At 36.3% G+C, this 15,769-nt stretch overlaps 1 protein-coding gene and 1 pseudogene across 4 annotated transcripts in view; both read right to left on the reverse strand.

Moving 5' to 3' along the window:
- Positions 1–15,769, reverse strand: part of LOC145297579 (vigilin-like) — a 97,933-nt gene that overhangs the window by 52,913 nt on the left and 29,251 nt on the right. For all 4 annotated transcript variants that reach the window (XM_080143611.1, XM_080143621.1, XM_080143630.1 and 1 more), the window contains one exon: positions 1,210–1,414. In XM_080143611.1, the coding sequence (XP_079999737.1) occupies positions 1,210–1,368 (159 nt within the window). In that variant the 5' untranslated portion in view covers positions 1,369–1,414. The remainder of the gene's footprint in view (positions 1–1,209; positions 1,415–15,769) is intronic.
- LOC145242462 (U2 spliceosomal RNA) lies at positions 4,019–4,151 on the reverse strand (annotated as a pseudogene).

Genomic DNA, 15,769 nt, shown 5'->3' on the forward strand with positions numbered 1-15,769 from the left:
CAGAAAATTTTACCTATAAGCACAAACAAATGCGGGGACCAAAGATCACATCTGCATTTAGTGAGATAAGAGTTGTCATAGCGGAGCTCATGTTGAAGGGTCATTTTGATATGCGAACTTTCAAAACAGTTAAGATGCAAGTCAACCCCACTTGTCTACAATTTGCTGGGTTGGTCATGTGGCAGGCAAGGGTAGGTGTAACAAATTTTTTCCAAAATGAAAAATCAGTATCAGTTGGAAACCGGATATGGAACGAGTAAAATTTGAGTCTCTCAACCAAATTTTATCTCTTAGTTAAGGAATCCACTCATAAGTTATAATAAACTATATTTTTAAAGACAAAGTATACAAATATTTATTCAAGCTTGTTTGCTTGGTTAGAACCTGTCGAACACAGCACAATAGAGACGTCTGTCCTTGGGTTGAGACAAAACGTTTTTGGATCAGAACAGAGAATTGCTTACTGACGACTTACCCAAGTTCCAGATCAATGACATCAATACCAAAGTTTTGCTGATTTTAAAACAATTGATAGAGAAACTAGTCTGAATGCATACGATTCTAATAACATTGGAATCCATTCATTACCAAGTCACCCAGAATACACTACCAGGTGACTCCCAGCAATACAATAGGTTCACAGTATATATATATATATATATATATAATAACTTGCTTTAAATGATTTTCATTTCAGTTCTAGAGCAGTTCAGCCCCATCCATCACACTAAACAAACAAAATGGCTGCTCATTATGATAAAGATATAACATAATCGATCAGTTACACCCATTACATAACACACACACACACACACTGGTGCTACCAGATCAAGCTGTGTGTATATAATTGCTTCTAACTTAAAATACATTAAAAGCATTGACGTTTTTTTTACTTTCATAACCAGGGAGGGTTGTGAAATGAGAAGGTATAAGATCCAACTCCTAGAACTCCAAAAACAAATCAGACTCCTTAAAGTCTTTCCAATATTGAGATTTGATTTTTTTTGGATATTAAAAAATACTTCATTATTTTTATTTTTTATTATTTTTTTTTTTTTTTTTTTTTTTACACATCTGACTCTTTTCAAACCTCCACCTTGGAAACCCTGGTGATAACAAGCAAGATGAGAAAACCAATCCAAAAATTGTTAATCAAAATTTAAAAAACAAAAATAAAAAAATGATATAGACAAATAATTGAATGTTTACCTGAGTAGTTTTGGTCGATCGCACAGCCAGTTTAATATCTCCATGGGAGATGGTGACTGGCGCATCATTCCTATGAGAATGGAGCGCTGGAAAAGCTTCATCATAGGTCTGCGGCTCATAAGCCTCATCTTCAATATTTGGAACCACCTCAGTCGCCATGCCCAGACTCAAGGTCAGTAGACAATTCCGAGTCGTACAGTACAAACTGAAAAGATAAAAAATAAATTTTATAAGCAAATAAATGACCTTTAAACCTCCTGTTGATATACTGTACATTAGATAAATAGATTAAAAAGAAAAAGTCAAACGCAGACAGGATCAACCATATCAATGTTTTGAAAAAGAGAATCAATAGACAAAACACCCACTTTGACACGTTGTGATGTCATAATAAACCCTTTTTATTTCTATGCTTTTGCTCTTAATTTCAATTTCACCACTTCTTACCCTTCACATTTCCTTGCACCATCTAAAGCAGTCACGTACAGATGAAGTATACACAGTGATAGGACAACAGCAGCTGTTTCAGAGTTTTAGAATTCTCTACACAGAGTTACGTTGCGGATACGTCTGACTATCAGCCCAACAGAGGGTTGGCTGCTGTGGCATCTTCTAGCCCCACTATATTGGGCCATGGTATTTGTTCCGGATGAGCCTAGAAGATCCACACGCATATGTTAGCATCTCTTCGAGAAGAGAACTGGTTTTTAACCAATCGCCTGAGGTTTCCCTATCAGGGAATGCTGATGGGGTTGCTCAGGCATTCTCACAGTCAAAATACACGGCTTGCCATTCTTTCGAGTTTTACTAGTAGTGATTATATATTATAGTTCCCTGAAAGTGAAAAAATAATTGAGCACCAAATAAGAAATTAAATAAAGAAATACAGTTTCGTTTGGTACAAATAGTTCTCGTTTTATTTGTGATAATGATCCGACCATGGAGAGAAGATTCTCAATGAAGTATATCCATTTTCTACCCAATAAAATACGTCTCTGCTAGCAGAAGAATGATAAACCAACTGGGAAATGTCTTCACCCTACAAGGTAAAGCAACAAAAAAAAAAAAAAAGTTTGTCAAATTATTGATCAGCAATTGAATCTGCAAACTTTGATTCTCTTTTATACTAGGGGTGTGCAATAAGTAATGCCCCTGATCCACTTCCAGTTGTCTGATCTAGCTGAAATTTTGCATGTGCAATGATTTATATCTCTACGGGTTATGTGGAAAATTACAGCTCTGAACTAATTGTGGTTTCTGTTTTACAGGTGTTTGAACTGAGTCAGGTGTGAAATGGAGCCTGTTGAATGTCGAGCAGTGATCCGGTTTTTGTATTTGAAAGGATGCACGTTACAGGAGACTTTTGATGAAATGAAAGAAACTTATGGTGATAATGCCCCATCATATGACCTTGTAAAACGCTGGCATCATGAATTCAAACATGGCCGGAAGTCTGTGGAAACAGCTCCCAGAGCTGGTCACCCCCCTTCTGCCATTGACGAGCATCTGTCCGTCAAGTTGAAGCTGCCATTTTGGAAGATCGGCGCATTACTATTCACCAAATAACCCAAGATGTCAAGATTAGTATAGGGTCTGTGGAAACTATCATTCATGACCATTTGCATATGCATAAGGTGTCTGCCAGATGGATTTCCAGGTTGCTCACACCATTCCAGAAGCAAGAACGTATCGAGTGGTCAAGGATGAATTTGGAGATGAATCAAAGTTCTTCAAAAGACTGATTACACAGGATGAAATCTGGGTCCATCACTATGATCCAGATACCAAAGCCCAGTCAATGCACTGGAAGCACTTGGACTCACCACCTCCAAAGAAGACAAGGGTGCAGCCCTCCGCTGGCAAGGTCATGCTTCAGTCTTCTGGGACCAGGACGGAGTAGTGATGACAGCTTTCCTGGCAAAGGGTACCACAATTACAGGAGCCCATTATGCTTCACTTTTGAGGAAATTAAGGGAAGCTATCAAAATCAAGAGGCGGGGTAAGATCAGCAAAGGTACCCTCCCTCCTGCAGGACAACGCTCTGGTCCACAACTCGCATGTCGCCAGATCAGAAGCACGGGCGTGTGGTTATGAAATCCTCCCTACTCTCCTGACCTTGCACACTGACTTTCACCTCTTCCCAGCCATGAAGTTGTTTCTGAAAGGAAAGCGTTTCCAAGATGATGCAGCCTTGATTTCTGAAGTCACGTCGTGGTTGGAGGACCACCCTGGGGTGTTCTACAAAAACGGTCTCCAGAGCTGCATCAAACGATGGGAGAAATGCATAACTCTGGGTGGTTCCTATGTAGAGAAAGACTAATAACTGTGCCAAGTTTTGTTGCTCTACTGCTATGGGAAGTGGGTCAGGGGCATTACTTATTGCACGCCCCTACGTACATACAGATTTTTTAAATCTATATTGATTGCTTTAAAACGTTATATATTTTTAAAAATATAATTATCCATGCACACAGATTCGAAACTTCGTGGATAATTATATTTAGAAAAAACAAGGCCGATAGCCATTAGTCGCCTGCTCTTGTATAATGAATGAATGTGTGAATGTAGGATTGACATGAAATTCTAAAAGATAAACTAAAATGACTGAAAAATGGGCTGAAATGACTTAAATAAATAAAAAGTAAATGACTTAGAATGACTTTAATGAACTGAATTTGATGAATTGATGAATTGAATGACATTAAGAATGACTTGAATGCTTAAAAAATAACTGGAATTGGAATCCTTCAAAAACAACTTGAATGATCTGGAGAATGACTTGAATGGCTTTGAGACTGACTTGTTGTAAAGTGGGTGATCATTTTATATTAAATACAGAAAAGTGATCCCCACTTTATATCACAAAGTTACAAACATAAGTACAGCATGTAGTAAGAGCAGATACTACACTTTGATCTTGGCCAAAAGGCCAAGAAAAGGGTATTTATTTGCTCCCCCACAGAGCAAATTAGGCACAAGGCCGATTTTTAATGTGAGGAGTGAAGGAGAAATGGGGACCAACTCCCTGGGGAGTAGGGGAGCTGGATAGTGACAATTGGTATGAACGGTTTCCCCTACATTGACCAAGGTCTTATATGTGGGGTTGCCCCCACATATGGTCTTTGCTTATATGTGGGGTTGCCCCCACATATGGTCTTTGCAGTATCTGTTCCAGCAGATACTACACTTTGATTTTGGCCAAAAGGCTAAGAAAAGCTTAAAAAGCTAAGAACAGCATCTATTAACAGATCTTTGATCTTAACCAAAAAGTCTAAGCACAAAAGTGTTACGGACAGACCGACCAACAGAGTGACTTATAGAGTCGCTTGCACGCGACTAAAAGGTCTTTTCCCCATCACATTAGTGAAGAGAAAATTATAATACATCAGAAAACCCCAGTCTAGCAGCAAAATCCTATCCCTTTACAGTAGAGGTCTCTAGATGCTGGAAATAGCTTCTTTCCTTGTACTGGTAGACTTTAGAATTCCCTTCTTATTTTCTGCTTCTCTGTACTATGGGTACCTCCAATGTGAGACACAGATTTAACCCCCTCCCCCATATGAAACACGATGTAACTAATTTAATGTTATAAATTTTATACCATTTAAAAGAAGTTTCAAATAAACTAGTAATATTTCAAAAAAAAAAAAAAAAAAAAAAAATTTTTTTACAGCATACAGAAATAATGAAAATAAGAGATCAAAATCATGTTTACATTATTGACGCTTTAAAACAACGTTCCTATGTAATGATCATTTTGAAACCATAAAAACAACAGTGTTTAAAAAAGTCTAGCAAAAAATCAATGGTCAGATTTTCATGAAATTTTCGAAACATTATCTTAAAATAAGTTCAGCATTGGCATATTGTCATAAATTTATTACTTATGTTTCAAAACATGAATTCCAACATAAGTGATGACAAAAAAAAATAAATGAATAGGTAAATATTACCAATAACATTTGCAATTATTTTAATAGTACAAAACAATTTTGGTTTGAGTACACATTGACATTAAAACAATAGTTACTAGAATCTGTAGTTTAATTAAATGAGGACTTGCTACGAATTTTAAAGTTAAGTTAAATAGGTTTCTATTCAGTAGTATAAATGCTTCTGTAATGCGGTACCGTCACAAATGGACAAACAAATAAAACAAATTCAAGTAATTTTTCTTTTTTACAAAAGCACTTATCGTTACTTTTAAAAGTCGATTAATGCCACATGTTCATTTTACTTGGCACGTTTCTCCTTCCTCCGACTGCATGCTGGTCACAGTCGGCCCATTCTCATCTTCGGGTTTATACGTCCATTCTCTTTAATGCCCACTTTGCTTCTGCTCGAGCACGTGGTGTATTCCCCCCCCTTCCTAATCTGCCTATGCCTTTCTGAATGAAAGACCTGAGAATGATGCACACAATAATTGCAGATAGGTTAATCTCAACCTTCCGGAAAATGTTGATATCATATCAACAATCTGAGCAAGAGAAGATGGTTGAGTGAATGAGAGTTTAGAACAATGGCTGCTTTAAAAGGCACATTTAATGATCAACATAGACAGGCGGTAGACATACCAAGAGAAAGATTAAACTGGTCGATTATTACAATGTGGGTAACATGTGTTGGCATTCACTGTCCCTTCTCCTCATCACCACCTCCCGGGGGAAGAGGGACATGCTCTCACAGCTGACAAGACCAACAGCTACAGTGAGGCGAAAAGAAAAAAAAAAATTCCTTGACAACCTGTAAACCTACAAATTCCGGTTTTATTTGAACTGATCATTCGTTCATAGAAAAAATAAACTTGACCAAGTAAAGGTACTTTATATCAAGTCATCCAAAAGTTTTCGTAGACTTAAAATTTCAGCCTGAAAATAAGAATGGTTTTGAAAATGTTTATTCATAGTAATAACGACCTTTGCTTTTTCTAACTTGATTCTATCTGTCAAAGAACTTACAAGTGGAAAATTACTTAGGTTTTGATATTGAATACGAGTTTAACTCGTGTTCAATTTCTTCTAGTTATTTTTACCTAAGGCCATCTGAATGGTTTTGTAATCCTCAAGATAAGCAATAATCTGAATCTGAAGAAGCTAGGTCAAAAAATATGCAGAATGGTGCAATATTTCCCAACTAAATTCTCCGAAAAGAGATCTTTGATTAATAGTGTTGTGTGAGGACAAGCATTATCATGATGGACGACGATTCCTTTATCGACTAAAGATTGTTTTCAGGTCAAGATGGATGAGAATATTGTAGAAAAATATGAAGGATGCTTTAATAATCTGAAAGTTATAAATTAATCATGGTGATATGCTTAAGTAATAACAATAAGCATGAAATATATTACAATGGTTTAAAATGCCCTTCATAAACCAGCAAAAGTTTTTGTACTGATCTAATATTTAAAAAAGAATCAAGGTGCTCACTCCAAAAATTATCAGGAAATCTTTTTACCAAGACAGTAACTACTTAATGGAACAAGTTGCTGGTCAAACTAGTTTAAATGTTTTTTTTCTTTCAACAACAGATTTTATGATTACGCAAGCACAATTGAGGATCTACAGATGAGATTCTTAGATCTAAACTAGTTACACATGCGATATAAAAAAAAAAAAAAAAAGTTCAATTTTTAATAGTTCAGCATTAGGACTTTGCTTCTCACTGGTAGCATTTTATACTGTTTTAAGGTGAAAAGGTCAAAGTTTAATTCTTAATGCTTGTAACCAGAGTTGGGCAGTTTACAATTTGGTGGAGTGATTTTAGACGATGCATAGGCTATAGAAAAACCTTTGTTCCATGAAAGTGATGAGCATCGTATAGAAACTACTAATGTTCACAAAATATCATTTAAATAAGCTTTATTTTGCTCATTTATTTTTATTAGATACAGCAAGTAGAGTATAAACATTTCGGTACTTGTGCATTTAGCGAACAAGACGTAACTAAGCAAGCGCTCGGATTTGTCCGGCGCATGACGTCAACAGCCGGATAAAACCGAGCGTTGCCGATTAAATAAAAACAACGCTACAACAAAATAACTGTACAATGAAATTGTAAAATGTAGAAACATAAATGTAAATAAATAAAAAGCAAAAACCTACCGTTCATTTATGTTTTTTTATTAATAATTATTATTTCTTTTTTTTTTTTGAAATTGTTTTCTGTTATCAAAAAAAAATAAATAAATAAACAAGTTTTTTTAATAATAGGAAACTTTTTTCGTCTGAAATGTTTGGGTTTTTTTTCCTTAATGTTTAACGTAAAAAAAAAAATATTGTCATTTTTTCCCCCAGAAACAAGGACTTTTTTTTTTTTTTTTTTACCGGAATCCCTGCGAGATATATAGTTTTTTTTTTTGTTTTTTTTTTTTTCTCAGGAGGATATGTTTTCCTCAGACTTTTGAAGGGCTTCAGACGAAAATGTAGATGGAGAAGAGGTAGCGATTGTGATAGGAAGCTCCTCCTTACCAACCGGGTAGCTTTCGGCTATATGGGTTAATATGGAGTCAAAAGGCTGCCTACCAAACTTTTGCCTCCACATAAACTCAATAAGATATGTGTCCAAAAGTTCCCGGTTGGTACCGCATTCGCGTTTATTTCGTTGCTTGGCTTCCTTCCACATCCGCTCCACATGATTTGTGGTTGCCTGTGTTACGGGATCAACAAAATTCAAGCTGTGGTTCACCGTCAAATGGCAATACCCATCTCCTCCCACTTTGCTATAAGCCCTCCAACAGTCTGATACGACCGTCGTCCCCAGCAAAACATATTTTTTTATTAGTGGAAGGAGGGTTTCGGCGTTCCTATTAAATACGGACTCGTCGATTTCTACCGTATGGCCTGGGCCTCCAATCTGCCGGGGATTCCTGAGAAAATAGTCCCTGCATATATCACGCAGGAAATTCTTCCAATCCACAATTGTGTGGCGAGAACGTAGCCCACATTCGCGATGAAGGTTTTTGGTCGAGGCCATCTCGAAAGCCCATAAGTATATTACTTTTAGGATGCATGAGATGGTCAGTCGCGAATATGAGAAGAAGGTCCCATTCCTGATGGAGGTCCAACAGCGGCAACTACTACACCTCCAACCGTAACCGTCGGAAAGGCTTGCTCTCTTTGCTATTACACAATCCTGGCCGCAATGTAAACACCTTTTCTCTTCTGCCACCAATTTTCGTTTCTGGCAAAAGTTTAGGGTAGCCTCGGGGGGTCTGTAGCTGGTCCGCAAGGTTAGTAATATTCATTTTTATTTCGTCGGTTATCTTTTTAAAACTCTCCTCGATTAAGCGTTTCTTGATTTGTTACAGTCTTCCAATTGATAGCGGTTATCTCGTCTGCTTAATCGGCAACGCTCGGTTATATCCGGCTATTGACGTCATGCGCCGGACAAAGCCGAGCGCTTGCTTAGTTACGTCTGGTTCGCTAAGTGCACAAGTACCAACATTTCCAATAAATTCCTTTTTACAAACATTCATAATTAAACTGTAAAAAAATCGGCTATTTATTTTAATTAAAATAAATTTCTGTAGTATAAACTCCAAACATTTAGCAATAACTTTGTAATTTATGTTTAATTAAAATACAATATGTCTTAGTTGATTTATGCCCCCCACCCCTCACACACCTTTTTTATCCCTCCTAATATTTACCCCAAACAAGGCAAATTACTACTGAGAATTAGAGACCATGCTTACAGGGATACACCAAGTAGGGAGTTGAACAGCAAGATGTCTATTAACCTTACACTTTTATTACAAATCAAGAAAGCAGGATACAGGGAGAAAATTTCAAACTCTAGCAGTTTGGCAGTTTGAGAGAAGAAATTTTCAGAGTAGAAGGTTCTCTGGTATCGGAGAACCTCTACAGTGAAAGCATGGGATTATACTGCTTGTCAGCATAATCCGATGCTTTCACTGTAAAGGTCCCGTTGAGGAGGCACCAGTACTACAAGTTTGTCATAGCACACTCCATTAAAGTACTTGTAAAACAGGCATAGGGATGCAACATTGCAATGATGGGATAGGGGTTGGAAATCCTATGCTAGTAAGTAGAGATTATGTTAACTAGTATGAATTTTGGTAAGCGTTACATAGGTACATGTCAGGATAACCCGGTGGCAAACAGAAATAGACCGAACTACAACTGACATAATTGAAGTGAGGGAGTCAAGGGTAACCTCTCTAGACAAAACGTGCTAGAAATGCAGGTGTCAAATTATATTACATAAAAATGACGTCACATGTTCAGAAGAGAGAACACAGAGTTTCTACACAGTCGGTACCAGGAAACAGGTGATACACAGGAAACAGAAGCGATATGGGCAGAGTTTCAAAACAATATTCACTTAGATTTTCTATATTTTTAAAAATGTAGAGAATCTTAGTGAATATTTTTTTGAGACTTTGCCTTAAGGCTAAGTAAAAAAAAAAAAAAATTAAATAATTCATGTGGTCTCTCCTTCAAAGAGCAAACTCTTTGAATAAAACTTTTGAAAACCCAGCAAGTCTATTTTGTGCCATGCACGAGTAGATTTGAATTAAACAGAAGATCAATGACCACAAGGGGTCACAGCCTACACATGGAAAAAAATGATAAAAAGAATGAAAGACCAGCAATTGCGCATGGATGTAAAAAGACTTTTTGTTGATAGTTTTTTTCATTGTTCACTAGTGATAACACATGTGAACTAGTGCATGTTTAAAACGAACAGTTCACACATGGAAATGAAAATATTAGATTGGAGACTTTTTGGACTGTCCAAAAGGATTTTTATCCTTGGTTCCGATAAAAAAAACAAAAAAATAGATTAGACCATTCCTGTAATAATCTGATTGTTGTTGATTTTGTGGCGAGAGTTTAGTTCTGTGCAGTTCTAGGAGGTCCACCTTCGCAGGCTTTGCCTTCTCTCTTTCAGATAGGAATTAGATTATTGCTAATCAATGAGACCACCTCAATGGGGAATGCCGACAGGGTTGCCCTGACACTTTTTGCATGTTAGAGTGCCCCCTGCCACCTCGGGGGTGCCGACTTCTCAATCTCACTTTCTGACCCTAGTGTCTAAGTTCTTACAGTGGAACTAAACAACCATATGTGGCAACTATATTTCATGCATGGGAATCAATAAAAAAGTAGCATATCTAAAGAAATTAAAAATCTACAAAATCAAGATACACTTGTCAGATTTGTATTCCAATCAATCCCTGAGGAGAAACTGCCCCAGTCACATGGGACTTCCTAAACTACCTTAATATATTAATGACGTGCCATGCCATAAATTGACTCAGCCCTAAGAGTGCTTCTCCATCACTATTATTCAATGTAACACCTTGAGCCTGCTCTTGGCCTGCCAAGCCAGCAGGACATCCGATGAAACTCCATGTTTGGAATATAATTTTGGTGGTTGAAAAGATTTGTGAACTTTAAAATCTTAATATACATATTTTGTCAAATATTGAAGTACATATTTATTGAATTCGTCTTTAATATACTATTTTATTCATTTATAATAAATTATCAAAGCTTGTGAGTCAATAAAAACAAGAGAACTGGTGACAAGATGAGAACATCCACTGACACAAATTCAACAACACAAACACAATCCAACACGGACTAATAATAATGCTGATAATTATGAACGCTGAATTCAAGAGCAACCTGTGAAGTTACTCTCAAATGACTTATAGCTCTTAGGTGAGTGCATTCTAGTCTTTCATGGTGTCTGATGAAAGCACATAACACCGTTCTTGGGCACATGCCATCACAATTTGTAATTTCGTTTCTTTTATTGCTTTTTTTATTACAGGCAAAAAAGATACTTTCATTTTCTTGGATTTGTTATTTTAGAAAAGCAATTTATTTTGTCATGAAGCCTTCAAGCAACCCCAGAATTATTAGAGAATTGAAAAGTCGAAATGTATTATTCATAGCAAACACTTCCATGAAATGTGAAAGTTAAAATACAAAGCCCAGTTAGATTTATTTATATTTATTTAATGCAATGAAATGAATTTAATTTGCTCAACCTCAAACATGTACATAATCAAAGTTCAAGAACTTTAACCTTTTTTTATCACAGAATTAGGATATAGATCAACCAGGCTGTGGCTTTGTTACTGTCAGACTGCTGTTTTATTTAACCATAGGAGTTGCTTAGGCAATTTTTGTACGCCAGTGTGTTGGCTTCTGAAAACACTTCATGGAGAGGAGTTGCATAATGTGAAAGCGCTCAGTCCTGATGGAGAGAATGATTGACAAATTAGGAACCAAGGGTTGGTTGGTTGTTTTTGTTTTACAGTATATCAACCCTTTTCAGGTTATTTAATGCCGAATCCGGTGATTTTGAAGAAAATTTTTTAATAGAATATATTTGTTTTTTGCAAGTCAGTTTCTATTTAACCCATAGTTGGGACCCTAACAGGTACTACCACTCCGGGTCAGAGTGGACCTGGGAGCAATGGCAATTAAAGGGTGGCTCCACACTCCCCAGAGCCCGCAAGCTGGGGCCTCACCATCGGATATAGTTTAAGGTCATATCCAGGACCCCCATTGAGGGACTTTTACCCTCTGAAGGGGGGTAGTCGGCGTATTCTAATGCCCCACCGACAGGGCCCTAAGAACCAAGGGAAAACATCAGTGGATAATCAGAAATATGTGAATTCTGGTAATTGTCGCCAAATCCTCAAGCAAAGTAGTCGCATAAAAGCTGCTCATCCTCCAAAAGTTCCAATGATGGTGGGAAGGTAAGCAATGTGAGTTAGCATAGCATGGCAGCCAAGCTCTGTAACCATATTTGTCACCATTTTGAAATTAATAACTCCTTTATTCAAAAGATTCTCTTTGTGTGCACATAAAGATAACAAGGACAACTGGAAAGGAGCACCAGCTACAGCGTTTATAATGGATTATACATGTTGTAGACAAAGTGACATTGTAACATTTAACAGAAACGCCATCTAATGCTGAATGTGCTTTCAATTGCCTACAGTCCCCAACTGTATCCTCATCCATAGATCACAATATGCATAAGAGTCCGATTTATCAAGTGCTTGTCGGCTTTTCTCTATGGTTGAAAGACCTAGCTGATGAAAGCTGCGGATCTCAAAATGTTGGTAGTGTTTGTCCTATACTGCTACACCAAACTCTGTAAGTATGCTGGAACTATTTTGTTTTCAATACACAAATCTGGATGCAATACAGGACTATCCTTCTGAACAAAGCGCTTTTAAAATGGAGACTTTGTTGGTTTGGGCACGCAGTGTGCCATAACAAGAGATATAATTTCTTGGCCTAGGATCAAAGTTTCAGTCCTATTTAGAAATCAAACTGTTTGTTTTCAGTTCCCAACAAGCTGGAAAACAGTGGGTGGTCTACCATTTAGAACGGATCAGAAGAGTCTTACTAACATCTGTTCTCAGTTTTTGTTTTTCCCCATCACTCTACGCCAATGAAATTATTTTTTTCATAAAATTATTTATGTCCATATTTATTTTGGGGAAAATCAATATGGTAATCTTAAATAGGTTGACCCCCCCCTCCAGAGTGAATGTGGTATTATGGTAATTGAAGACTCTAGCTAGGAATATTTTAGACAGCTATAAAGTACGGTAACAAAGGTGACCCTCTCTCCTCACACTTTTGAATGGCCTTGTGCCTAATTTGTTTCGATTAATGTAAAAAATATTTTGAAATGACGAAATTTTTCAAAGTGTAGTATCTGTTCAGTCCAAAGATGATATAATCATATTGTAGAGTCTGTGTTCATGGCAGACATCCATGAAGATGGAAATATGTTAGAACTCCTACAAGGAGGTTGGAGATAGACACTCTCATAAAGTATACTCTAAAACTACATCAAACAGTACCTAGGTAATGAACATGTACTAGTTTGAAAAAACAATCTTGTAGGATCTACATTTATACTAGCGTTCATAAAATGGCGACCTTTTTAAGCATAACAGTATTATACAACAGATAAAAGATACAAATTCAGAATTTCTACACATTCCACTAGTAATTCCATATTTTACATGCTGAGCTATTTTTGGTAATATTTTAATGAACATATAAAAATTGCTACCGTTAAAAAATACTAGTAATATACAAAGTTGTAGCGAAATCTTTAAAAGTAAAATTTAAAACAGAAATTTCAGGACTTATGAAATAGGATTGGAAAGTATAATAGCTGTTGTATAATAGCATTGTAGATGAGACTCGAAATACAAGTTTTTTTTTTAACCTATAACTGTTGATACCTTTTGTTAGATAGCGAAGTGGATGTTTGGATGGAAGAGTTTGAGTGACACCCTAAAGGTCAGGGATAACCTAAAACCAGAAGTCTATGAAACTGATTTCCGATCAGTCTCATTTGGGCTGACAACTGAAGCAAACAGACACAAAACATCAGTTTATCAAGGGGTGGGGCAGCAATCCTGTCACAAATACACAAGTAAACAGTTAGTGATGCTTTATATGACTGTCTCTTTAAATATACTTTTCTTATAAACTGATATCAACGTTTGAGCATTTTATCTACAAACATGTGTCATGTTTTCAGGTCGCTTTTTCTCATTATCCTCATTTTTTTGCTATAGAAATAATTTTTTCATGAAGAAAGAGGACACAGGGAGACTTCGCAGAGTTTTCTTTAAGGTCTTTTTTGAAGAGAATTCATTCAGGAAAGACTAACATTATCTTAGCTAATTATTTCCTTAATTTAACTTCCTAACTTACCAAAATGAGTGACGCACACAGACAAAGTAGCATTCGCCTTAGATTATAAAGTTTTCTACATCATTGGTGGCACCTCATTCACACAGCTTCCACGGAGAAACTGATCCGAGCTCTAAAAATATTATGCCAGTTTCATCTACAGCATTTTGCTTGTTGCCCCCTGACTCAACTTTATGCCACTCATCTCTGGGAACGATTCTGTTTTGCAGATCTGGGTTATTATCATGCACTAACTTTGATAATTGTCTAAATCAACAGTAGTTAACTTAATGGCCATTGACATAGGGTCCATAATATGTAACAAGAACCTGGGTGCAGAATAAAATGTGGGTGTATAATAGTTTATATAGGCATTATGCAAGGCCTTTTCCAACAGTATTAGTGTTAAGATTACAATAGATCAGCTGGATTTTAATTCATCATCTAAAATCGATTTAATATTTTGTGACTGTATTAATCCAACAAGCCCCCCCCCCCATTGCCTCCTAAAGAGAAAAACACACATAAGTATCAAAATGAGAATTAAAATACAAGTTAGGCACGAGTTGTCTCCCCTTGTAATTACTATTACTTCAACAATGTAATCACAACTTCCGGCACTATGGGGGGGGGGGGGTATTGAATGTACTTTTATTTATTTTTTAAAAGAGCAATTTTTGCCAGTTTAGAACATTTCGAGTATTTAGGTATGAAACCAAAGTTTTTCAGTAATAGTTTCATTACTTTCCTACATCTGCAATAGTCATCTTTGAATACACTGTCAACAAATACCATGAAACCATCCTCACAAATAACCAAATTTTATTCATTTTCAATCCTTTTGATATTCTTCATTTAACTGATAATCCTTTGCCTCAAGTGATGTTTGGCCATAATGTGGTGATTTATTAGAAAAAACATTTCAGTGACTTGATAATATATATTAGGGTTGTACTGATTAATAGGCAGGTAATCGGCCTAATGCGTCAATTTGCTAATTAATCGGCCGATTAATTACTTTTCTTTTTCCTATTAAATTTAAATCATTTCATCTCTGCCAAGAAACTCATCAGATAGCATTGACACATTTACATAATAACTGCCAATTTAGCATTTAAGTGTCTGGTCACTATTATGGCTTTTTGCCTTTATTAACTAAAATTACAAAATAGAATTCCCAATTCTTCAATGAATATAATTAAGCAATTAGATGTGAAAAAAGAAATTACAAACCAACTACAAAGTACAAATTGAAATTCTTCAAGTGAATAACTATAAGCTAAAGTTCAACACCCGCTGCTGCTTTATTTCCTCTTCTATTCTAGCTGCCTGCCTCCTCTGCTCTCATAATCTCCTCAGTATTTAAAGTTGAATACTTTTAAGTTGTAATGTAGAAACATTAGTTTCTCTATTCTCATGACGCAGCCTGTTCCTCAGATTCATATACATTACTAAACTGTATTAAAGAGCCTCTCACTCTTCACGGATGAAGGTGGTGTGCTTAAATATTTTGAAGCCAGTTTACTCAGCAGTGGTAAAGTCTCCTCCTTCCACCACTGAAATGGATCATCATCTCTTGCAAGTAGTTGTAAAGCTATGTAATGGTCAAGTTCTTTTGTGCACTTAACCATAAGGGATTTATTTCTGTTGCAGTCTCCAAGTTTAACTCGGTTTCTACCTACTCTAAGTTTTGATTTGTAGGTTTATTCGAAGTTAATTCATCAAAAATAGTTTGAAAGAGATACAGTTTTACTTTCACTTTGATCTTCTTGACTCAACAAAGTTTGAAGTCTGTCCTACTGATTCTGCTTCATTATCATTAATAGAAAGTAGATGTAGAATCCAATTCT

Source organism: Euprymna scolopes, chromosome 2, assembly GCF_053919585.1.
Source record: "Euprymna scolopes isolate OS-2025 chromosome 2, ASM5391958v1, whole genome shotgun sequence".
In the NCBI taxonomy this organism is placed as follows: Eukaryota; Metazoa; Mollusca; class Cephalopoda; order Sepiida; family Sepiolidae; genus Euprymna; species Euprymna scolopes.